At 45.3% G+C, this 27,064-nt stretch overlaps 1 protein-coding gene across 2 annotated transcripts in view; it reads right to left on the reverse strand.

The window, feature by feature from the left end:
- Positions 1-18,086, reverse strand: part of PSMD14 (proteasome 26S subunit, non-ATPase 14) — a 144,122-nt gene extending 126,036 nt beyond the window's left edge. The window contains exons 1-2 of one of the 2 annotated variants that reach the window (XM_077447589.1): positions 17,936-18,078; positions 11,870-11,962 (exon numbers count right to left, since the gene is read on the reverse strand). In XM_077447589.1, coding sequence (XP_077303715.1) covers positions 11,870-11,877 — 8 coding nt within the window. In that variant the 5' untranslated portion in view covers positions 11,878-11,962; positions 17,936-18,078. Of the gene's footprint in view, positions 1-11,869; positions 11,963-17,935 lie in introns of both variants that reach the window. The other variant, XM_077447590.1, reaches the window with a different exon arrangement.
- Between the last annotated feature and the right edge of the window lie 8,978 nt (positions 18,087-27,064).

A 27,064-nucleotide genomic window follows, 5' to 3' on the forward strand; every position in this document is an offset into this window, starting at 1 on the left:
AATTAAAGTTCGGCTTGTCAGTTTCTATCAAAAACGGTGACTGAACAACATCCAGTAAATAAATGCGAATTGTTAAGGTCTTTCGTTTAGACATTTTCTTCGTTTTGGTTGATTAAAAGTTTTAAAAAGAAGGAAGCGGTAAAACAATTTTATAGTCCGAACACGAACGGCTCACTTCACACATACGCCAGTTATGCAATACTATTTTTAACAACTACATATAAAAAATAAGAAAAAAAAAAACGCACACAAAAGCTGTCATAACACTAAGCATCTCCATTGCAAATAACCATTGTTATGGTTTTCTATGTGCCCTTGCAGAATTCTGTGGTTTTCTAGTGCAAAAAAACTGCAGGTCTCAGCACGAATGTGAATCGGATCTCAAATTCTACGGTTTTGTGATTTGAACAGTAATTTATTAAATATATTTTATTTAAAAAGTATAAAATTCCAAAAGAGATATAGTGATCTCTTTGGAATTTTATACTTTTTAAATAAAATATATTTAATAAATTACTGTTCAAATCACAAAACCGTAGAATTGAGATCCGATTCACATTCGTGCTGAGACCTGCAGTTTTTTTGCACTAGAAAACCACAGAATTCTGCAAGGGCACATAGAAAACAATTGTTTCCTGTGCACTGCTCACATTTGAAAGCAGCTTTCAGATGAGCAGAGGTGCAGTTTTCAGTATTTCTCTGTCCAGCGCACCGCGGCCTCGCTTACCTCCGGCATTTCAGGGTGCCACAGCCAAATATCACTGCACATGAATGAAATGACACACTTTGACACTTCATTATAAGAAATAAAGTTGTGTTCTGCACCTAACATGGGCAAGGTTTCTGATAAGGAGCGGTCAAAATACAGTACCTGACCCACACCCTAGGCCAGTGATGGCGAACCTTGGCACCCCAGATGTTTTGGAACTACATTTCCCATGATGCTCAACTACACTGCAGAGTGCATGAGAATCATGGGAAATGTAGTTCCAAAACATCTGGGGTGCCAAGGTTCACCATCACTGCCCTAGGCATTAAAACACACTTAAGGTGCTGTCAGGTGGCAAAATTAAGGGATTAAAGAGGAAGTAAACCCTCAAAAAAAAAAAAAAAACACCCTGCAAGAAAAAGGCATAATGAGCTAGGATACTAGCTCATTATTTATTACTTACCTCAGATCAAAGCCCCCATAGCGGTCCTCGTCTGCCCCTCCGGCATGTCGTCCCAGAGTTAATTTCCGGGTATAGCGGCTCCGGAGCTGTGATTGGCCGGAGCCACGATGACGTCACTCCCGTGAATGCACGTGGGAGCCTCCGGTAGCGGCACAGAGACTGCAGCAACAGCACATAGGTGCCATTGCTTCCGTTTGCCTCAGAGCACATGCGACGATGACATCGGTACATGCAGGGGACAGGGGATATCTCCTAAACCGTGCAGGTTTAGGAGATATCCTGGGTAGCTACAGGTAAGCCTTAATATAGGCTTAACTGTAGCATACAATTGTAAAATAGGGTTTACAACCACTTTAAAGTGATACTAAAGTCTTTTTTTTTTTTTTATGTTATACTTACCTGCTCTATGCAGTTGGTTTTCCACAGGGCAGCCCGGATCCTCCTCTTCTCGTGTCCCTCTTTGCTGCTCCTGGCCCCTCCCTCCTATTGAGTACCCCCGCAGTCAGCAGCTTCCTATGGGGGTACTGGAGCAGAGTCACAGCTCCATGTGTCCATTCAGGCATGGAGCCCCATCCCGGCCCCCTTTCTCACCTAATTGGCTGATAGACTTTGGTTGACCTCTGCGGGAGCCAATGGTACCGCTGCTGTGTCACAGCCAATCAGGAGTCCCGGATGGTTTAGACATTCGTGGACATCACTGGAGAGAGATGGTGCTCAGGTAAGTAAATAGAGGGTGCTGGGTGAAAAAAAAAATAAAACTAGGAATGCACCGAAATTTCGGCCACCGCAACATATCGCCCGAAAATGCTCTTTTCCGCAATTTGCCAAAAGAAAAAAAATGTCCGATAATGGAGCTGAAAATGGGGTGGGGCCTGGGTGGGCTCGGAGCACTGCCCCCGCCCCTGGTGCCGCCCATCATGGGGGGTGTATAGCGCAGGAGAGCCGCCGCCTGGTTGAATAGAGGTGCCTGGAACATCACAGCTTTAATTTCAATAGCTGTGTGTTCCCCGTCGTGCGTTGTCACATACAGCCCCTCCCCCTTGTCCGGGGAACTTTGATAGAGAGATCATTCACCCCAGGATTGGACGGCTGATCTGTCTATCAAAGTGCCTGGACAAAGAGGAGGGGCTGTATGTGACGACGCTCAACGGGGAACACACAGCTATTCAAATTAAAGCTGTGATGTTCCAGGCACCTCTATTCAACCGCGTGGCGGAAACGGCTCTCCTGCGCTATACACACCCCATGATGGGCGGCACCAGGGGCTGAGACGGCTCTCCTCTCTTCCCTTCATTGGCTGCAATGGGGACACTAGCTGCACTTATCTCCTGTACCGTGTCCCCCAGTCTCTGACCACCTCCTGCACCGTGTCCCCCAGTCTCTGACCACCTCCTGCACCGTGTCCCCCAGTCTCTGACCACCTCCTGCACCGTGTCCCCCAGTCTCTGACCACCTCCTGCACCGTGTCCCCCAGTCTCTGACCACCTCCTGCACCGTGTCCCCCAGTCTCTGTCCACCTCCTGCACCGTGTCCCCCAGTCTCTGACCACCTCCTGCACCAAAATATTTTTCGGTCATTTTCGGCCTAGTGTATTTTTTATTTTCGGTATTAGCGCAAAAAATAAATAAAAATAAATAAATAACACATATTCGGTGCACCCCTAAAAAAAAAAAAAAAAAAAAAACAAACACACACACACACAAACACACACATACTAGAAATGCTGGAGGGAGGTGAAGCCTCCATTAATCTACATACAATATCCCACCCCCATTGTGTTTAGCTGGTTAGTGGGTATGGAGGAGGAGAGGGAGGGAGTGGGCTGTCATTTAGCACTGTGTAAACCCCCACGTGTGACTATAGTGAGGTGGGCTGCTCAGAGGTGATAGAGAGGAAATGCTCAGCATAGAAACTTACTGAAAATTGAGCTAGTGCAGAGTTGCCATCACAGCTGAAAAATCCCTCGCTGAAGTGGGGACATGGACAGAAGGGGGCAAAGAGAGCAGCGAGATCAACCAGGTTTTTGCAGAATACAGAAAACAAATCTCATAGTGAGCATGAACAGCATTTAATACACCATTTATTGATGGGTTTTAACTTTATGAGAATAATCAATTGAAACGAGCCCTTGTAGACCTAGCCTAATTTACCTTCTTTTGACTGCAGAATACATTTTCTTTTGATAGCCGATTTGTCATTTTAAAAAAGTGTAACTTTTTAATTTGAATCTAATCTATTCAGAACAAGTTGCATTTAACAAAAGAGGGGAGCAGAAAGCTTTAAGATGAGGCTAGGAGGATAACATGTATTTTGTGATTCTTATTTTTGAAGAACACATATGCTCCTGAATAAAAATGCCTTCTATTTGCATGGAAGGCATCCAACATCTATGTCTACCACTCCACTGGAAGAATGCAGTGTAGTCTGACATTAAACAGAAGAATGACAACACATTACACTCAATATCTTATCAGCAAGTCTTTTCAAGGATGTGTCACAATAGCTCTCCAAGCAAGGGAAATCCTTACAATGCACTTCTACGGTTTAAAAAAGGACAGTTAACCCAAAGAATATAAAACGTGATACAGTGCGGCTCACCAGTCTTGATATACTGCCTGTATTACTTTACCTTTTTCAGGTCAAAAAAAAAAATTTTCAGGAAAAAAAATGTTGATCTTGCCAAAAATGCAGGGTCCTCCTTAATTCATGTGAGCTCATTTGGAAACCTAAAACAATCTTATATTCCTTCTGTATACTAACAATCTCAACATATCCCAAGTAATGGGAATAAAGAGAAGGCAGCTGTGTAACAACCACGACTCCCCTCCATGAATACAACAGATAGGAGCATAGACACCCAGGGGCATGAAAATGGTTATTTACCAGAAAAAATAAATAAAAATAAACTTGAAAAAAGAAAAAAATGAATGCAGCCACCACTTCTAAGGACTGGTAAACTGCAGTGTATTATATATATATATTTTTTGTATACTCTTTAACCACTTCAGCCCCGCAAGGTTTTTACCCCCTTAATGACCAGGCCATTTTTTGCAATATGGCACTGCGTTTTAACGGACAATTGCGCGGGCATGTGACGCTGTACCCAAACAAAATTGACGTCCTTTTTTTCCAACAAATAGAGCTTTCCTTTTTACGGTTTTATTTTTTGCGCTATGAACAAAAAAAAGCCAACAATTTTAAAGAAAAATACATTTTTTTTTTTACTTTCTACTATAATACATATCCCAAAAATAATGTAAAAAAAAAAATCATAATTTTCTTTATCAATTTAGGCCAATATGTATTCTTCTACATATTTTTGGTTAAAAAAAAAAAAAAAAAACCCCAATAAGCGTATATCAAATGGTTTGCGCAAAAGTTATAGGATCTACAAACTATAGGCTAGATTCGTGGACTTTCAATTTTTTGATTGTTTTTACTGGTAATGGCGACGATCAGCAAATTTGACCCCAAGTGACACCAATACAGTGATCAGTGCTTAAAAAAAAAAAAAAAAATGCACTGATCACTGTATAAAATGATCCTGGCAGGGAAGGGGTCAACATCAGGGGGTGATCAAAAGAGTTAGGCCCCTTTCACACATGCGGACGATATGTCTGTATTTCATCCATCCATCCATTTGCGGATGAAATACGGGCACATATTCATCCCTATGGGATAGCGGGTGTCTGCGGATGAACATCCGCAGACACCCGCTATAGTCCCCCTCCGCTACTGTCCGATTCTGCAGATGGAGGAAAATCCTATTTTTCTATCCGTCTGCAGAGCGGATCGGATGAACACGGACAGACGGTCCGTGCTCATCCGATCCCCATAGAGGAGAGCGGAGTGCTGACAGGGCGGTCCCTGCTCAGTGTGCGGAGACCGCCCTGTCCGCCGCTGGCTCAGCGGGGACAACGGAGCGATCCCCGCTGAGCGAGCGGATCATCACGGGGCGGATCATTACTGATCCGTCCCGTGTGAAAGGGGCCTTAAGTGTGTTCCCTGCAAGTGTTTTCTAACCGTGTGGGGGACGGACTGACAGGGAGAACACAGAGTTCACTGTTCCACATTACTAGGAACAGAAGGTCTCTGTATACTTCCCTGTCAGAACGGGGATCTGCCTGGTTTACACTGGAAGATCCCCGTTCTGCTTCTCTGCGGAGAGATAGCGTGTGGCCGGCAGACATCAGGTTCGCCAGACCTGCGGATTGTCTTCCCCTCCGTGCAGCGGACCACAGTATCTAGTGCACAAAACATACAGGTATGTTGTTTCACCCAATAGAGCCGCCCTGCTCCTCCTCCTACTCCTGAGCCATGACATGAACACCGAAAGTAAGCTGTGTGTGTTGGGAGTAAGGATCTCATTAGGTCCATGAATACCGAGAAATGCACTCTGGAGTGCAAATCTGTGAGACAGCGAGATAGATACTGGGGAATGAGTGGTGTGTGTTTACTGGGGAGCAGATTTCACCGGTGACATGGATACCGTAGATAAAAGGGGTGTGTGCTGCAAATTAGTGACTCCTCTAAATACAAGTAATATAGATGGATATACTGCCATGGTCTGAGGTCACTAGATCACTGCAGGTAAAAACAGCTAAGGATGAACACAACCACAGTAATGCCCCATACACGCGATCAGAAATTCTGCCAGCAAAAGTCAGATGTGAGCTTTTGGTCAGAAATTCCGATGGTGTGTGTATAGTATGCTCAATCAGACTTTTGCTGGCAGAATTCCAGCCACCAAAAGATTGAGAGCAGGTTCTCCATTTTTCGGTAGGAAAAAGTTCCTATCCGAAAATGCGTTCACCTGTATGCAATTTGGACGCGCAAAAAATCACGCATGCTCGGAAACAATTCGACGCATGCTCGGAAGCATTGAACTTAATTTGCTCGACTCATTGTACTGCGTTCTTGATGGTCAAAAACTCCGAAAATTTGTGTGTGACCGTGTGTATGCAAGGCAAGCTTAAGCGGAATTCCATCGGAAAAACCATCCAAGTTTTTTCTGATGGAATTTCTGATCGTGTGTATGGGGCATAAGGCTTCATGTACACATATAGCCTAATATAGCCACCCGCCACAGGAAAAACACAAATGTGATTTTGCCACTTTTTGTGGCCAATGGTCAAAAACGTTCCCATCTTGAATGCGATTCTTCGCTGTTCAGGAGAGGGAGGTTGAGGCTCCCCTAACCGCAGCATCTCTTAAACCAAGGCTCGACAAAACCCGGGCGCCAGGTCGCATTGGCGACTAGAAATAGCGACCTCACGCCTGGGGCAGCACAGCTAGGGGTATCCTGTCTCTGTGGACCCCCCCAGCGTGATCGCGTCGGGCCGTTCCGCCGGCGGCCGAAAATTTAGGCCGCGGCTTTGAGGCCTTCTGCGGTCCTATGATTCCTTATGGAATCTGGCGCCCTCTTGTGGTCGCCGTTGGTATGACAAACCAGCAATGCTAATGAATCTTCCTCTGTTTTATATTACCTGCCTCTTCTTCCCTTTATTTAGAACCCCCTAAACATTATATATATTTTTTATTCTAACACCCTAGAGAATAAAACGGTGGTTGTTGCAATACTGTCTGTCACACCGTATTTGTGCAGCGGACTTACAAGCGCACTTTTGTTGGGAAAAATAATTTAGTTAATAAAAAAATAAGACAACAGTAAAGTTAGCCCAATTATTTTTTATATTGTGAAAGATAATGTTACGCCGAGTAAATTGATACCCAACATGTCACGCTTCAAAATTGCACCCGCTCATGGAATGGCGACAAACTTTTACCCTTTAAAATCTCCATAGGCGACGTTTAAAAAAATTCTACAGGTTACACGTTTTGAGTTACAGAGGAGGTCTGGGGCTAGAATTATTGTTCTCGCTCTACCGATCACGGCGCTACCTCCTATGTGTGGTTCGAACACCGATTTTATATGCGGGCAGGACAGGGCGCGTTTAAAAATTATTATTTTTTTCTTCATATTTTAACTTTTTTTTTTTTTTTTTTTTTTCCACTGTTCTTTTAAAAAAAATGTTGTGTCACTTTTATTCTTATTACAAGGAATGTAAAAATCCCTTGTAATAGAAAAAGCATGACAGGTCCTCTTAAATATGAGATCTGGGGTCAGAGAGACCTCGGATTCTCATATTTACACTAAAATGCAATTGAAAAAAAAATTGTCATTTGAAAAAAATAAATAAAATGTCCCTCTAAGAGCTATGGGCAATGACTTGGAGACGGAGGGGGGGGGGGGGGCGGCGACGGCGCTGCTATCTTCCCCTCACTCGTCTCCATGTCAGGTCAGGGACAGGTCCGGATCGCCGTCACGGACCTGGCTCCTAACTTTTTAAGCTGGCTCCTAGATTCCAAGCAAATTTGTCAACCCCTGTCTTAAACTATCCTAAAAGTCTGTGTGTACATGGACACATAGGGGTTAATATACTAAAGGCAAATCCTTTGAAAGTGCAGTCGCTGTAGATCTAAGGGGGAAGATCTAAAATGAGGGGGAAGCTCTGCTAATTTTATCATCCCGTCATGTGTAAGCTAAAATGCTGTTTTTTTATTTTCCTTGCATGTCCTCAGATCTACAGCGACTTTACTTCCAAGTCCACTTGTAGTGCAAAATGGATTTGCCTTTACGGAGTTGAGTTTAGGAGCCTTGGCAAAAAAAAGCCAAAAGCTCCTAAACGCATGTTAAAGACTGCATTCACACCTCTGCGTTTTGAATCGTGGGCAGATTTGCCGAAATTCTGCTCGCGATTTCAATTTGCCGAGGTGTGAAAGACAAAATCACAGAGCACACATTTGAGATGCCATTAATTTTAATGGCACCTAAAATTGTGGCAGAATGGCACCTAGAACCAAAGTGCGGGTCTGCCAAGATAAATCGCGCTGCGATCACGGAAACCCGCATTGTCCACTCAAAAGTGGCTCCTGAACTTTCTTTGGGCGACAAGCTTCACGGGATGCGGGTTGGCGCCATTTATCAGGCGACAATAGCAGTAGAACCGTGCCGCAATTTTAGGTACCATTCAAATGAACAGCATCTGAAATGTGCGTTCTGCAATTTGTCATTCATACCATGGTGCTTTGAAATCTCGGGCAGAATTCTGGGAAAACTGCCCGCGATACAATGCAGTCTTAGGTGCTGTAGTGCACATGAAGCTTAACGCTTACTTCCTTACATGGTTTGAAGCAGGTTTATTGTATAATTTACCTGTCAGATGGACAACTACATATACAATTATACAATTATTGTGTTGTCATTTATGTCATAGCTTTTTCACCCAGTTGCAGCAATACTGAATATAGAGAGAGGATTGTCTATGGGCAGAGAACACCTTTCTACAATTCATTTAGGAATAAGTTAAACAGACACAGAAAATCTGTAGGCTGGCTTCTTCTGAATATCCTAGATACCCAACAATCCTGCTGACTCAGTGGCTTAAATGGTTTCCAAGTTCTGACTTCTAACTACATGCTTAAGCCCTATACACACTATCAGATTTTCTCCTTCAGGTTTACCAAAACCCAGGGGCGTAACTATAGGGGGTGCAGCAGTCACGACCGCAACCGGGCCCTGTGATGCAGGGGGCCCATGCAGCCCCCTCTACATATGGCCAACAGCAGCATAGGCAGCTAGGGGTACCAGTGCACCATGCACACGGGTGGCTGGAGGTGGAGAGTGACTAGCAGAGCTCCATGCTCGACTATCGCACTGGCTGCTCTTTAGTTGTGCATTCCCCGCATGACCTGTGTCGTCAGCCGGCTCCTCAGAGTACCCCTATCCTGCTCCATGCATTGCCGCTCAGTCCGATGTCTGTACTCCCCGGCCAGAGGTCGGCCCACACTGCACTGCATACTTCTCCCGGGTAAACAAACTTTAAGCACACAGATGCAGTGCAGCCCTATGAGAGCTCCCTGGAGGACACTGCAGGCTTGTCTGCCAGCCCCCCCCTCCTCCCCCGTCATACACAGATGATGAAAGGTCTTTCTGGGAGATATGCTGATCGCCCATCCAGCACACTGGATGGAGCCCAGGCCAACATGGATGAGTGCGCGGCCTACAGCTTGGTCATGGTGAGTGAGAGGACCCCAACCCCCACATACCCCCTCCCTCTCCCCCCTGGGGACAGGGACCCATTCTTACGTGGGGACAGGGACCCTCATCTCCCCTGGGGACCGGGACCACTTCTCACCTGGGGGCAGTAACTTCATCTGCCCTGGAGAAAAGGACCTCATCTCTTCTGGGGACAGGGACCCCATCCTGCCTAGGGACAGTCCCCCAATGGGGCACCTAAGAATTAAAAAAAAAAAATTATAAAAAAAAACTAATGATACCAGTGGTGGAACTACAGGGCTCACAAAGGTCATACCTGTGACCACGCCCTGAGTTCCACCGCCAGACTTGAAGGGAAGGGCCCTGGCTGGGGTTCAGGGGGGCCCTTCATGGTTTTCTTGCATTGGGGCCCTGAAGGTTCTAGTTACACCACTGCCAAAACCATATAATATGAGGTCAACCCTGAGGAGTTTCAATGTGTATGCAATCAGGCAGGTGCAACTACATGGTTTTGGTAAATCTGAAGACAAAAATGAGTAGAAAATCTGATAGTGTGTATGGGGCTTTAGGCTTCTTCACATGGGCTAAGAGATGAGGCAAAATGACAAGGTTGGGTTAACTCGGCTATAGATATAACTTACAATCAGGATGCATTTCACATGTGTAATGTTGCATTAACACTGCCCAAATGCTGCCACTGGTTTTCAGGTTTCTTCACAAGGGGTAAGTAAAAGCTGTTAACACTTAAAAAAAAAAAAAATGCACCTATTATGTTTTCGACATGGTCAGCATGCATTTTTGAAGCATTGCAATTGAATTTAATTGAGGCATCAGGTTGTGACAAAGCATAGAGATTGCATAAGATCTTACAATTCTTGGCATGGCATGAAACAATGCTAATGCTGCAGGTGTATACTGCCTCATCTACCTGCCATTGATTTAATTACCTAGCGTGTTGGCAAGTAGCACAAGAGGGTGAAAAAACACAGCAAAAAAAATAGTTTTCCGCATCTGTAACTCCATATTAAAGAGGATTTAAGTGGGGTCAATGTGTCAAAGGACCGAATACACTAAACCTCAGCCAGGCAACCAGCATTTCTGGAAGTTGGGATCTGCAATGGCAGTTTTCTTAATTCTTAGCACTGTCTTCCTTGAAACAGTTTGCAGATAATGAGATCATTTCTATGAGATGTGCGATTCTCAGAAATGTGCAATTGTTACATAAAGTGACCTGTTGGCACTTGTTGCAATTCTGTTTCGGCAAACTGTTGATCCCATATTTAAAAGCATTGGAATTCAGAATATATTTGACCAGACCCACAGCAAATTATGAAGTATCATCTGTATTTGACACTCAAAATGTAAATCCTTACATATCAATATCAGCAAAGTTTCTCAGATCTACATACACTACTTCAGTCTTATTGACCCCATATCTCACTGTAAATAGGTCCGATCGTGACATATTCCTATTACAAGGGATGTTTACATTCCATGTAATAGGAATAAAAGTCAATTTTTTTTTATTTGTTTTTTAAGTGTAAAACTAAAAAAATAAAAATAAATTTAATAATAATAAAAAAAAAAAAAAAAAAAAAAAAAAAAAAAAAAAAATGTCAAGCGCCCCTGTCCCCGTGAGCTCGCACACAGAAGCGAACGTATACGTAAGTCCCGCCCACAGATGAAAACGGTGTTCAAACCACACATGTGAGGTATCGCCACGAACGTTAGAGCGAGAGCAATAATTCTAGCCCTAGACCTCCTCTGTAATCCAAAATATGTAACCAGTAAAAAAATTTAAAGTGTCGCCTATGGGGATTTTTAAATACCAAAGTTTGGCGCCATTCCACGAGCGCGTGCAATTTTGAAGCATGACATGATGGGTATCTATTTACCCAGCGTATCCTCCTCTTTCACATTATGCAAAAAAATTCGGTTAACTTTACTGTTTTTCTTTTTTCTAAGCATGAAACTTTTTTTTTCAGAAAAAAACGCGTTCGAAAAATTGCTGCAATGAGCGCCATTGTATTCTCTAGGGTCTTTGCTAAAAAAACATATATAATGTTTGGGGGTTCTATGTAATTTTCTAGCAAAAAAAAATTAGGAATTTTACATGTAGGGGAGAAATGTCAGAATTGGCCTGGGTGCGAAGTGGTTAAGTACAATGCCAATGTTGGTGCCTAGCACCTTTTTTTCCCCTTTTTCCCTTTATTTTATGTTTTTATACGAATGTATAATTTTTTCTTGTACCGTCAATATGTGAACATCTCTATACAATGGAATTCATAATTTTTATACCTTTAATTTCCATGAATACTTTCCGCATAGATTTTTTTTTGTATGCGAGACAAGATCTGTTTTATCAGTAAAATCAGATTGAACTCAACAAGTAAAAGATGCCTATATGTTTCTCAGTGACATAGTGATAACAGATTTCTCTATACAGAATTTTTATTTATTTTTTATACCCATGGTGTCACACTATGCTACCATTCAAACAGAAATAGCGCTTAGTGTAACTGATCCTGAAGACAATCTGCCGGTATCAAAGTGTAAACAGTTTCTATAAAAGGCTTGTTAAAGTTCACCTATCACTTTGCCCACTCAGTACAACAGAACCGGTTCTCTTAATAGCTACCTTCTCATTCCAAATGATACTTGACTTTGCTGCTCCCCTGAATCAGCTCACACAGGTCTTTTCACTCTGGGGTCTGGTAGGCAAACGGGATGACTGGGGAGCAGAGGAAAGGTAAATATCAGTGGGAAGGAAAGTGGACTATCAAGAAAACCCGACACCTTTATATAAACAATGATAGGGCGGCTAAGTGGTTAACACTTCAGCCTGGCAGCACTAGGGTCATCGGTCTGAATCCTAACAATGACACTACCTGCCTGGCGTTTGCATGCGCTCGCTGTGTCTGCGATTTCCTCCCACACTCCAAAGACATGCTGGTGGGTTAACTGGTTCCCATCTATATCAGTATGTGTATTTATGAATGCGAGTTAGGGACCTTAGAGAGTGTAAGCTCCTTGAGGGCAGGGACTGATGTGAATGTGCAATATATGTAAAGTGCTGCGTAAATTGATAGCGCTTTACAAGTACATGTAATAAATAACCCTCTGCTTAGAGGTTCTGGCTCAGTAAAGCGCTACCTAGGATAGCGGTTCTCAATCAACAACGGTGCGTTATTTCTTCTTCCACTGGCATGTCCTCCCACTGACATCAATGATGGGGGCTACGAATCCTCCCACTGAAGCGAACAAAGGGCCCCATTCTTCTCACCGACACCAAAAATTGTGTGCTATTCCTCCTCCTGCTGACTGCAATGAAGAGTACTATTCCTACCACCACTGACAAAGGCAATCATACAATGTTCCCATTGATGAGCCACTACTCCTCCCACTGAAGCCAATGGTGTACCACTATTCCTCCCATTGACAGCAACTACACCCCTCACTATGCTTCCATTGACAAATAACCATTTCCACAACTGACAATGGTCCACTATCCCTCTTCCCACTGACACCAATGATGGGTTCATTTCTTACTTCCATTGACACGAACAATAGTGCACAATTCCTCTTGCCACTGACACCAATGATAGGCACTATTGCTACTCCAACTGACGCAAAAATGGGGTGCCATGACTACTGCCACTAAAGGCAATGATGCAGCACTATTCTTCTCACTGACATCAACAATGTGCCATTACTCCTCCCACTGAACCCAACAGCACCCCCCTATGCTCACATTGACCCTACGCTATTCCTCCCACTAACGTGGCTCAATTCCTCCCTCTAATGCCAGGGCTTTTTCTGTTTTAAATCCCAATGATCCGATTCTGTTCCCTAAAGCAGCAGTCTCTAAACTGTGGCCCTTTGCTTGCCTTTATACAGCCCTTGAGGGCAATACGCCCTCCACCGACACCGACACCGGGGCAGAATTCCCTCCACCGACACCGGGGCAGAATTCCCTCCACCGACACCGGGGCAGAATTCCCTCCACCGACACCGGGGCAGAATTCCCTCCACCGACACCGGGGCAGAATTCCCTCCACCGACACCGGGGCAGAATTCCCTCCACCGACACCGGGGCAGAATTCCCTCCACCGACACCGGGGCAGAATTCCCTCCACCGACACCGGGGCAGAATTCCCTCCACCGACACCGGGGCAGAATTCCCTCCACCGACACCGGGGCAGAATTCCCTCCACCGACACCGGGGCAGAATTCCCTCCACCGACACCGGGGCAGAATTCCCTCCACCGACACCGGGGCAGAATTCCCTCCACCGACACCGGGGCAGAATTCCCTCCACCGACACCGGGGCAGAATTCCCTCCACCGACACCGGGGCAGAATTCCCTCCACCGACAATGGGGCAGAATTCCCTCCACCGACAATGGGGCAGAATTCCCTCCACCGACAATGGGGCAGAATTCCCTCCACCGACAATGGGGAAGAATTCCCTCCACCGACAATGGGGCAGAATGCCCTCCACCGACACCGACAATGGGGCAGAATGCCCTCCACCGACACCGACAATGGGGCAGAATTCCCTCCACCGACACCGACAATGGGGCAGAATTCCCTCCACCGACAATGGGGCAGAATTCCCTCCACCGACAATGGGGCAGAATTCCCTCCACCGACAATGGGGCAGAATTCCCTCCACCGACAATGGGGCAGAATTCCCTCCACCGACAATGGGGCAGAATTCCCTCCACCGACAATGGGGCAGAATTCCCTCCACCGACACCGACAATGGGGCAGAATTCCCTCCACCGACAATGGGGCAGAATTCCCTCCACCGACACCGACAATGGGGCAGAATTCCCTCCACCGACAACGACAATGGGGCAGAATTCCCTCCACCGACACCGACAATGGGGCAGAATTCCCTCCACCGACACCGACAATGGGGCAGAATTCTCTCCACCGACACCGACAATGGGGCAGAATTCCCTCCACTGACACCGACAATGGGGCAGAATTCCCTCCACTGACACCGACAATGGGGCAGAATTCCCTCCACTGACACCAACAAAGGGGCAGAATTTCTTCCACTGACACCAAAGATAGGGCATGGTTCACTCCCACAGGACACCAGGACATTTCCTACTCCAACTGGCCCTAAGGGAATATCGGCAGCCCCCTAGTCTGGAGGTTGTACTTTTTAGGTTTAATTCACAATAAAACGCACTCTGCAACACATACGGTAGTAACATGAGCTCACACATCATCTGAGGGAAGGAGACAAAGCCACCTGTCCCAATGAAAGATAACAGGAAAGCTCACATAGGACACAGGGACAAACATCACAGAGGAAAAGTCTCTTCTGCCTTTTCAGTAAAAATAAAATAAAAAAAAACCCTATCTGCCTGCTCACTGTCTGCTTTGGAATGTACACTGACCTAAACAAGTGCAGCATTGTTAACATTAATGGGGCGCGACGTGTCCTGCGACTACATTCTCCAGTTGCGGCAGTGTAAAGGAAAGGAATGAATTCCACCACATCTAATGATTGGTAGGCTGTAATATATTACATTTTTGGTTTTAGGTTCAATACCACTTTAAGCTGAAGTTTAGTTCTGGCAATTTTCACATAGTCACATAGGACCAGCTTGCACCAATAAGTATGTAAGATGTGCCATAGTAGAGGCATCTCTGTGGAAGCTGAAAATAAATGTAATGGGCACCGCTACTCCAGTGATCTACACCCGATTCCGGGTCCATTGCTGAGTGGCTGTGTTGTGCACACAGGGGGATCTTTTGCTGATGCAACTGAGTGAATGCAGAAGGTTCTCTGGTTGGACAGAGTGGCGACATCAAGATGCCCATCTTGTTGAATAAGAATGCTTTCCATTCATTGAAAAAAATGCCAATTGCTCTCTGAATGGCGCCTGTGCAAAGCGAGCAACTTCCTGTGTTCACAATGCAGCAGGGTAGACACCCGGCACTGGATCCAGAAGCAAGAGAAGATCCCTGGAGTAGCTGTGTCTACTAAAGTGATTTCCAGCTTCCACAGGACACCCCCCATGTGGATGGTATGGACATACACTATATTGCCAAAAGTATTGGGACACCTGACTTTAAACACATGAACTTTAATGGTATCCCAGTCTGTAGGGTTCAATATTGAGTTGGCCCACCCTTTGCAGCTATAACAGCTTCAACTCTTCTGGGAAGGCCGTCCACAAGGTTTAAGCATTTGTGATGTCAGGCACTGATGTGGACGAGAAGGCCTGGCTCGCAGTCTCCACTCTAATTCTTCCAAAAAAGGCTGTCGGGTTGAGGTCAGGACTCTGTGCAGGCCAGTCATGGTCCTCCACCCCAAATTCACTCATCCATGTCTTTATGGACTTTGCTTTGGTCACTGGTCCAAATCATTTGGTGGAGGGGCGATTATGGTGTTGGGTTGTTTTTCAGGGGTTGGGCTTGGCTCCTTAGTTCCAGTGAAGGGGAACTCTTAGGGCGCCAGTGCACAAAGCAAGGTGCATAAAGACCTGGATGAGCAAGTTTAGAGTGGAGAAACTTAACTGGCCTGCACAGAGTCCTGAGCTAAACCTGATAGAACACCTTTGAGATGAATTAGCACAGAGACTATGAGTGAGGCCTTCTCATCCAACATCAGTGCCTGACCTCACAAACACGCTACTGGAAGAATGGTGAAACATTCCCATAGACACACTCCTAAACCTTGTGGACGGCCTTCCCAGAAGAGATGAAGCTGTTATAGCTGCATAGGGTGGGCCAACTCAGTATTGAACCCTATGGACTAAGACTGGGGTGCCATTAAAGGTCATGTGTGTGTAAAGGCACTTGTCCCAATACTTTTGGTAACAGGAGTTTATTTACTAAAGGCAAATCCACAGTGCACTACAAGTGCACTTGGAAGTCTGAACAATAAGAATATACAATACAAAAATGTTATTGTATTGCAAATTTTAATTTTTCAGATGCTAGTCGTCTGTCCCTGTTTTTATCATTCTGTGCATCAATATATATTATATCTTATAGTTTCCTTGCATGTGTTGGTGGTCTGTCAAAGTCCCACTTAGGGGATTCTTTTTTGATCTACATATAGGGATGGGACCACCACACTGCCTATGCTGACACAGTGGGGACCTTCTTTTTTGTCTAGTGTAGATACTCCGACCCAAGCTGGACCATTGTAAATATGTAAAAAAACTTTCCATAACTAAAAATCAAAAAGTAATATATTGCAGCATTCCAATCATGGTGGCAGCTTTAGTTTTATTTTAGCTTTTTTTTTCACCTGGTGAACTGGCCAGTATTAGAGTGCCTCCTCTCTGGATGAAGGTGCACAGGAGGCACCTTTTGGGCAGCAGAATTGCCAGTCTGGGGGGGGGGGGGGGGGGGAGTGTTAGATGTACGTGCAGATTTAAATACACTAACAAATTGAAGTCAAACTCCAGCTCACAATTTATAACCAATAACAGCAGCTTTTTTTTTGTCCCCCTTTTGGGATAAAGGTTTTACATAAATAAAAGCTGATCATGGTTAGCACCACTGCCAGTGGTAAATAGTTTTTGTCTCATCCCTTTAACGTTATTTTCTCTTGGAAAACAGACTTACTGGCTGGATCACCAGTCGAAAATAGAAGACACGGTAACACCCTGGTACCGGCTTCTGCTGGCCCTTTAAGGTCAAAACGAAAAGAGATTAGCGCTCCAGCCTCTCAGACACACCACCAACGTTTAACCCTAATGAAACACTCAGGTGCTGGCTCTGCGCAGTGTAGAAAATAAAAAGAAGTTCCTGGATGGCATCTTTATTGGTCGATAAAATCCAAATGCAGTCACATATCAAATATGTAAAAACAGGATTAAAAAGCGAACGCGTTTCACACCTTGTTCTGGCACTTGAATAAGCTCCAGAACAAGACGTGAAACGCGTTAGTTTTTTAATCCTGTTTTTACATATTTGTTATGTGACTGCATTTGGATTTTATCGACCAATAAAGATGCCATTTCTCTGATGTGTGGCCATCCAGGAACTTCTTTTTATTTTTGGCCCTTTGAGGCGTTTTCTATGCCCGGGGGGGGGGGGGGGGGGGGGGCAGGGCTTATGGCCACTGACCACCGTGATTGGCGGTCACGCGATCGGAAAAGTCCCGTCACCGCAAATAGCGATCGGGAACTTTACGCGGACGGACGCTGTCCCAGAAGCGGGCTCTCTCGGCACAGCACTGTCGGCGCACATTAGCAGCCGCTCGGCACCTAGAGAGCGCATATTTGCGTGTGCTCAGCGCCAAGACGTTAAAAAAGGAAACGAGCGAAGCCATCACATCTATGAATTGGTGCGCTGCAATGTAATACAAGGTTTGCTTTTGCACTTTAAGCTTTGAAAGTGAAAACGAGAAGCTGATTGGTTGGCAGTGCAGAGCTGCTCCAGTCTTTGTCTCAGGAGAAGTGATGACAGGTTCTCTTGGAAGAATGAGTCTGCATTCCTAAAACAGAAGAAGGCCTCAGTCCAGCCTGCCTGCCTGCCACCATAATAGTGACCTCGCCTTCTCCTCACATCCACTTCACCAACACAGCAGCGTTGCGATGCCTCCATACACCTACTCGAATCCCAGGCTTCACCAGCGGCCTAGTCCCTCCTCGGCCTCTCCTCCTCCCTGCACACTGTGCAGTCAGGCGGGCTCCTGTATGAAGCGCTGCCTGCCGCTCTGGACTCACCTTACACTACGGCGCTGAGCGAAACCTTTGAGACCACAACACACTCTCCTGCCGGCCGCCGCAGTGAATCAGCCGGATTTCATTCAAAGCAATGTGCAGAAACTACTTCCGGGTGCAGCGTGACGTTACCACAACTTCGCTTCTGGTGACCAATAGGAAGAAGCGCGAAGAAGAGAGCGTTCTACGTTACACCGTACGTGAGGTGAAACGTGCTTTCTCTGGGCACTAGAGTGAAAGCTTAATGCTTAGTCAAGGTCCCCAGTACAGGAGCCATGTTGGAGGAGTTGTTTTGGTGTCTGCATCACGATGATTGTGCCAAAATCCCGGAGTGGTGAATAGGCCTTTGTTAGGCATCGTTATGAAGAGTCCAAATCGATAATTCAGTTTTTGTATGGAGGTGCTTTTTGTAAATTGTTGCTTCTCTTAGCTGTTTTGGATAGTTTATTGCACCTGGAATCTATTCTTAAAGTTTTACATGGCAATTCAGAGCTTTTATCCTTTTCTCTTTAGAACTATTAAAAAAGTTTGACTGTAATTAAAGTGGAACATTACCCATAAGAACTTGATAAAAAAAAAAAAATGTTCTTCAGCAAGGAACATACGTTCTACATTAATAATTATGCTACCAAAATTAGTGTGTGTTGTATATCGCCTCCAGCATTGTTCATGTTTTCTCCTGCTGGAGACTGCCATTTTGCTGAAGCTAGGCTTCCAAAAAGTCCCCCACATGTGGTATCCCCGTACTCAGGAGAAGCAGCAGAATTTATTTTGGGGTGTAATTTCACTTATGTCCATAGCATGTGTGAGCAATATATCACTTAGTGACAACTTTGTGCAAAAAAAAAAAAAGTTTGTAATATTCCCGCAACTTGTGGCAAAATATAAAATATTCCATGGACTCAACATGCCTCTCAGTAAATAGCTTGGGGTGTCTACTTTCCAAAATGGGGTCATTTGGGGGGGGGGGGGGGTTGTGCTATTTTGGCATTTTATGGCCTTCAAAACTGTGATAGGTAGTGAGGAGTGAAATCAAAAATTTGCACCCTTAGAAATCCTGAAGGTGGTGATTGGTTTTTGGAGTGCCGTACGCGGCTAGACTCCCCAAAAGTCCCACACACGTGGTATCCCCATACTCAGGAGAAGCAGCAGAATATATTTTGGGGTGCAATTCCACATATAACTATGGCATGTGTGAGCAATATATCATTTAGTGACAACTTTTTGTAAACTTTTTTTTTTTGTCATTTTTCAATCCCTTGGGACAAAAAAAAATATTCAATGGGCTCCACATGCCCCTCAGGAATTTCCTTGGGGTGTCTACTTTCCAAAATGGGGTCATGGGGGGGGGGGGGTTGTACTGCCCTGCCATTTTAGCACCTCAAGAAATGAGATAGGCAGTCATAAATTAAAAGCTGTGTAAATTCCAGAAAATGTACTCTAGTTTGTAGACGCTATAACTTTTGCGAAAACCAATAAATATACGCTCATTGACATTTTTTTTACTAAAGACATGTGGCTGAATACATTTTGGCCTAAATGTATGACTAAAATTGAGTTTATTCGATTTTTCTTATAACAAAAAGTAGAAAATATCTTTTTTTTCCCAAATTTTCTGTCTTTTTCCTTTTATATTGTAAAAAATAAAAATCACAGAGGAAATCAAATACCATCAAAAGAAAGCTCTATTTGTGGGAAGAAAAGGACGCAAATTTCGTTTGGGTACAACATTGCATGACCGCGCAATTACTAGTTAAAACAGTGCAGTGCGAAATTGTAAAAAGACCTCTGGTCCTTAGGCTGACAATTGGTCCGGGGCTAAAGTGGTTAACAAGTTATTTCTCACACACAGCATAGGCATACTTGCAACTAAATCCCAAAACACATTCTGCTACTTGTCCTGAGTATGGCGATACTAATGTGTGAGGCTTATTCACAGCCTGGCCACATAGGGAAGCGCAACATCTAAGTAGCACCTTCAGGCACTATACACTTTAAAGAGGAAGTAAACCCTGATGAGCTTACTTCCTCTTTCATTCCCTGCAAAGGTAAAGCATAATGGACCACTATGCATCGCATAGTAGTCCATTATGTGTCACTTACCTGACACAGGAGACAGCGAAGTCACCGCTGTCCCCAGTAGTCCGGTGCATCCATGTTCTCGGTGGGTCTCGCTGCTCCACTACTGTCATTCCGCGAAGCCGCGATGACGTCACTCCCGCTCATGCGGACAGGAGCCGCCACTCGCCGCATATCGAATGCGCATGCGCGGCATATTGCATGCGCCGTAGACAGCGGCACCTGTCTTTCAGCAAATATCTCCTGAACTGTGTAGGTTTAGGAGATATTTCTTGGACCTACAGGTAAGCCTTAATCTAGGCTTACCTGTAGGTCAAAGTCGGTTATAAGGGCTTACAACCACTTTAAGGCTGGATTCACACCCATGCATTTTTAGTGCTTTTTGCATTTTGCAGATTTGCTCTAAAGAACATGTTCCATAGGAAACCATGTTAAATGGGCTGTAGTGCAAATCTGGAAAATGCAAAATCACTAAAAATGCATAGGTGTGAATCCAGCCTAATACCAGGTTTTCTTCAGATACATTTTGTTTACAAGAAAAATCTGTATTTTTGCTAGAAAATTACTTAGAACCCCCAAACGTTATATATTTTTGTAGCAGAGGCCCTAGAAAATAAAATGGTGAGTTTTGAAATTTTTTATGTCACACAATATTTGCACAGCATTTTTTGAAACTCATTTTTCCACATTAACGCATATACACTTTTATGAATTTCAATGCAGACAGATACAATATAATACCCACATTTTTGGTCAAATATAAAATATGGTGTTGTGCAGAGTAAATAGATAACAAACATGTCACACTTTAAAATTGCGCACATATGTGAAATGGCGCCAAACATTGGTATTTAAAAATCTCCATAGGCGATGCTTTATAAGCCTTTATTGGTTACCAGTTTAGAGTTACACAGGGGGTCTGGAGCTAGAATTATTGCTCTCACTATGATGTTTACAGTGATACCTCACACGTGTTGTGAGTTTGCTGTTTACATATGCATGCGGGACCAACGTGTGCGTTCACCTTTGCACATGAGGATGATGGCGCTTTAAAGTTTTTTTTTTTTATTTATTGTTGGGGCACTGGTACACTGACAAATGTTTTTGTGCACTTGTACACTATGACAGATGTTGATCGTTCACTGGCAGACAATGACAGATGTTGATGTTGCAATGGAACACTATTGAAGATGTTTTTGTGCACTGGTACACTGGTATAGATGTTGATGGGACACTGGTACACTGTGACAGATGTTTTGTGCATTGGTACAGATGTTCGTGGGACACTTGGACAGGGACTTGGGGTACTGTGGGGGGTGGCTGCAGTAGGTGTGATCTCTGTGTAGCTGAACACTAAATTCATCAGTTACACAGACCTGTCACATAGGCTGCAGCATCCCCCCATGGAACTGAGCTCAGCGGGGAGAGCTGACTCAGAGATACGTGTCTCTGTTTACACTGTTTGATGGCTGTGATTGGACACCAGCCATCACGTGATCAGGGTGGCAAATCACAGTGCCCATGTCTAGATCAGTGATGTGCTGTGTCTGAAGTACACAGCCATCACAGGATCACACCACTGTGCAGCCTCCCGTTCTGAGGGACGTCCACTGAGAACAGGGAATCTCCCACCTGGCCGTTTATGTACATTGGCTGGGTGGGAAGCAGTTGAATTTGGAATAATGCAGGAAAGGGTTAAAAATACTTACACTTTTTTTGCCAGCCTAGTCCTGCTGGGAGGGAGATTTGACTTCACTTCCTGTCCTGTCAACACAACAGGAAGTGAAAGGAAATCCAAAGTAATGGAAATTTCCTCTTAAACCCCTTTCACACAGGTGTTCCGATCAGGTCCACCTCTCAGTTTTTCAGGCAGACCTGATCAGAAGGTCCATGGAGTACTATGGGCAGGCAAATGTAAATGGACTTGTGTCCGTTCACACCCATCTGCCTCCAGACCTTTTCAGTTTTTGCGGACCGAATTGGAGGTAGCCTGATGTAAACAGACAGCATTGTCTGTTTACACTTGGCCACCCATAGAGCTGACAGGGGTCTGCCAAGCAGAAACTGAATGGGCATGGATGTGACATGCTCACAGATCCTCTGCTGATTGGAGTCCACCACACCATGTGAAAAAAGCTATAGGCAGTGACTACCAGGATTGATCAAGAGAGTGAATCTCCCTGAAGTAACAAACATGGTGATAAAACCCGATATTCAATATCTATACATGGAAGCGTCCTCCCCCCTAATGGAAATTACCATCCCATTCCTTGCAATTAGGCATATGTGCTTAGCACAGAAAAAAACACTTTGGGACTTTATGGTAAGTTATTTCCAAAAGTCCCATGGTGTTTGTTTTAGTGCTATGTAAATAGAACAATTACCAACATAACAGGGGTTCTAACCCCTCCACACTCCTTACAAAACTTAAAAAAAGTATTGGCTTTAGGCACACTTTAATGCCAACCAGAAGCTAGCAACAGCCCCTGCAGCCAGGCTAACAATGTAGCATGCACACAAGAAATTCAACTCAGTGTAATATTACATTAGTAAATTAAAAGCATAATTATAAACATGATAATGAAAATACTGCATGTTCTATACTTTAGTAAATTTAACCCACAGGCAGTGACTTATAGTATGCTGCATGGCCTGTCCTGAACTCCTCATCTGCCGCCTGCTATGATTTCTGCTTGATACTCCTTCCTGTTCCTGTGCTGTCTGTCCTAACCTCTGTCTGATACTCATTCCTCATTCTCTTCTGCCTGTTCTGACTTCTGCCTGGTACTCCTTCCTCATTCTCTGCTGCCTGCCCTGACCTCTACCTGGTACTCCTTCCTTATTCTCTGCTGCCTGCCCTGACCTCTGCCTGGTACTCCTTCCTCATTCTCTACTGCCTGCCCTGACCTCTGCCTGGTACTCCTTCCTCATTCTCTGCTGCCTGCCCTGACCTCTGCCTGGTAGTTCTTCCTCAATCTCTGCTGCCTGCCCTGACCTCTGCCTGGTACTCCTTCCTCATTCTCTGCTGCCTGCCCTGACCTCTGCCTGTTACTCCTTCCTCATTCTCTGCTGCCTGCCCTGACCTCTGCCTGGTACTCCTTCCTCATTCTCTGCTGCCTGCCCTGACCTCTGCCTGGTACTCCTTCCTCATTCTCTGCTGCCTGCCCTGACCTCTGCCTGGTACTCCTTCCTCACTCTCTGCTGCCTACCCTGACCTTTGCCTGGTACTCCTTCCTCATTCTCTGCTGCCTGCCCGGACCTCTGCCTGGTACTCCTTCTTCATTCTCTGCTGCCTGTCATGACCTCTGCCTGGTACTCCTTCCTCATTCTCTGCTGCCTTCCCTGACTTTTGCCTCTTAGTCCTTCATCAATCTCTGCTGCTCACCCTAACCTTTGCCTGCTACTTTTTCTTATCATCTGTATGTCTTAGTGAATTGAATCCTAAGACAGTGTCTTATAATATACCTGACCTCTCCGCTCCATGGTATTCATGCCTCCACATCTATTGCCTGATCTGACTTATGCCTGGTACTCCTTTCTGACCCAATGCTGTCTGCTCTGACCTCTGCATAGTACTCCTTCCTGATTCCATCCTGACTACCCTGACTTCAGCTTGTTACTCCTTTCTGATTCTCTGCTGTTTGCCCAGGCCATTGTTTGGTACCTTTTTCTCATCATCTGTAAACAAGGTTATGAAAACACTGCATGTACTGTGCCTTAGTAAATTGGATCCTAAGACAGTGTCTTAAAGTATGATGCCTGGCCTGACCATGATACTTGCTCATCATCTGCTACTTGCCCTGACTTCTGCCAGTACTCTTTCCTGATAATCTGCTGACTCCATCAGGTACATCAGGTGTCTGGACATTATTCTTGTTAGCCCCTCCCCCAACCTCCTTCCACCCCTCTCCACCAACACTAAGGTCATAGTAGCTGAGTGAGGAAGAGAAACTGGAGTATTTGCTTTGTGAGAAAAAAAATCACCTCTAATGTTGGGTGTCCTACATGTTCAAATGTTGTTGCATTATGTTTTGCAAGGTTCCAGGCCTCCTTTGGTTTTTGAGAACCTCCAGGGCCAGAGATAAGACATCCTTCTTGTGAGGCATAGTGGGTGCAAGGTGATTAAAGCCATTGAGCGCCAGACACTTCTTGAATGCAAAAGAGATTTTATTTATTTTGGGAGAAAGAGGGTTAGGGCCAGAACACCCTTAAGTAGTTGCAAGTTCAATTGGCAGACTCCAAGACTTCAACAGGAGGACAGCCATGCAGGGAAAGGCATCCAGCAAGAAGCTACATCTGCATGTGCAGGAATGCTGTCTCCTATGGCAACAGTCTTTAACAGTTCCTAACACAAATCTTAATGGTTCCTCTTCACTTCCACTACAGTCTTTTCTTGTAGTTCTTCAGCCCACTAGGCTCCTGGTCTCTCACTAGACCCGCTGATTCAACTGCCACTGAAACCCTTGAGCTCCTCCAATCTTCACTGTAGTATCTTCCTCAAGCGTCACTCCGGCCTCTCTGCTGGGTCCCTAGCTTGGCACTCAAAATACCTCTCAAGCTTCACCCCACTGGCCTGCTCGGTCCCTGGCTTGACACACAAGGCTGCTCTACAAGCGTCACCTCCACTGGCTAGGTCCCTGGTTTGATACCCACTGAAGTTTCCAGATTCTTTACCGTCCCCGCTTGGTGAGAATGCTGCTCCGGTACTTGCTTCAGTTACTCACAGTCGTCTCCGGTAATAAGGTGGATGGGCCCTTAGCGGCGACAGTTTCCCCTCTACCTCCAACCATGATAGTTTCTCAAGCCGGCAGAACTGTCACTTCTGGTTGGACTGCAAGCTGCAGTCCATACTCTGCGCTAATCCCCTGCTTCTGGATAGGCCCTCAGACAGCCTAGCAGCCAGATGTACCCGGGATAGTTTTTTTACATTTTAGAATGGTGTGCCTCGAGATTGTACAGAATTTTTAAGGATGGTCAAGGTAGAGAAATACAGGGCTAGAATGTTTTTTCACATCCAATTGGGGAGATTTCTCATCATTTCCTGTCCCATAGCCAAAACGGGAAGTAAGAAGAATCCCTCCAAAAAGAGGAAATCTCTACTGTCACCAGAGTCCCCAGAACTAGTGTCCCCATTAGAAGATATCCCCTCTATTCCTGTTCTGGTGACAAATGAAGTTTCTGGATCTTTTACTATTAGTGCTAACCAAGGCTTTTTTTTCAGCAGGAATGAGGGGGGAGGGGGGGGGGGGGGGACGTAGTTCCGGCACCTCCAGCACTGAATGTATTTATGGTAAGGAGTGCTGGGATGTGCTGGAGGGTCTAGGGATGCTGCCTGCTGGAGGATCAATTGTTGCTGGTAGGGATCTATTTGTATCTGAGGGTTTATTGTTGCTTGCAGGGGGTCTGGTGTTGCTGGGGGGGGTCAATTGTTGCTGGGAGGGATCTAACGTTGAGGGAGAGATCTATTACTGCTGGTTGCTGGAGGGCAGGCATGTACTGGCCATCCGGACTACCGGGAGTTTCCCGGTGGGCCGATGGCTCAGTGGGCTGTTTTTTAAGCAGAGTTCGGAGGTGGCGGGAGTGTGGTAGCAAACAGGGGTGGGGATTTGGGGAAGGTCATAAGTGAGGTGGGCATTTAGATGTGACAGCCCAGGAAGGAGAAGAGGCGAACAGGAGCGGGCGCGACCACCTCGGACTGCAGATGGGGACAGTGCTATGTGGTCTCTCTGAGCCCCCCTCTGTCTTTCAGCCCTCCTTTGTCTTCTCAGCCCCCCTCTCTGCCTCTCAGCCCCCCCTCTCTGTCTCTCAGCCCCCCTCTCTGTCTCTCAGCCCCCCTCTCTGTCTTCTCAGCCCCCCCTCTGTCTCTCAGCCCCTCCCCTGTCATTCCCACCCTGACTCTTAGGTTTCTTTCACACTGGGGTGGGTGGGTGTTGATGGTAAAAAGCTGCTAGTTTTAGTCGTTTATCCTTTTAGAGGTGCTATTCGGCCGCTAGCTGAGTGCTTTTAAACCCCACTAGCAGCCAAATAAAGGGTTAAATGTGCCCATGTAGTGCCGCTGCTGAAACGCTTTGCAGGCACTTTAGCAGCGGTGCCCATTCATTTCAATGGGCAGGAGCATTGAAGATGCCCCAAAGATGCTTCTTGCAGGATGTTTTTTAATGTCCTGCCACATTGGGACCGCAGGGGAAGTGTTTTTTAGGCACTATTTTTACCCCTAAAGCGCTTGAAAACCGTCTCAAAGAAAGAGGTCTTACACTCACCCCCTCTTTCTCTCACCCCCTTTCCCTCAACCCCCCCTCTGTTTCTCACCCTCTCATGATATACAATAATGGATGTAGGGGCCTTTTGGTGGGCGTGACTTTTTTATGGGGGGGGGGGCAGAATTTGATTGAATTAAAGTGGGCCAGTCTGGATAAAGTCCAGGGCCAAATTTTTGTCCCAGTCCAGCCCTGCTGGAGGGTCTATTGATGCCGGCTGCTGGTGGGTAGGGAGAAGAGACGAAGGATGACTCAGAAGGGGGGAGTTTCTGCATCTATTCTCTGAGAAAAAAGTCACGGTGACAACAGTAAACGGGACAAATAGAGAGGGTGAATCTCCCTAATGGGGACACAGACAACAACAAAAAATCTGACAGATATTCTAGTCCTTCTCTACTCTATTCAAAACTTAAAAAAAAAGTTTTGCCTTTAGTTATTCTTTAATTTCACAGTAGAAAAGGACTGAATGCCAGGCCAGAGCTGGGCGACATATCCTAACAAATTGTTGATGTTTTTGATGTACTGGTACAGCCACAAAAAAAAAAAATGTAGGCTATTAAGGAAAAATCTGTTGATTTTTTTTCACTGGTATTTGTGAGTGTGTAATTCAGTTCCCTCTCACTGCTATGTTTCTGCTCCCATCTGTTTATGTTTGCTTATGTTAGGATGACTATTCCTCATGCTATGTGTCCATTTCTTTTCCAGTTTTACAGCTGTCTGTCTGTCTCTTTGCCATTTCTTTTCTTAGTGTAAATTATCAGTAGTAATAATAGTCACAGTATGATGCAGGTAAGTT

The sequence above is a fragment of the Lithobates pipiens genome, unplaced genomic scaffold, assembly GCF_037356315.1.
Source record: "Lithobates pipiens isolate NorthernLeopardFrog02 unplaced genomic scaffold, aLitPip1_a1.2 Scaffold_22, whole genome shotgun sequence".
Taxonomy (NCBI): Eukaryota; Metazoa; Chordata; class Amphibia; order Anura; family Ranidae; genus Lithobates; species Lithobates pipiens.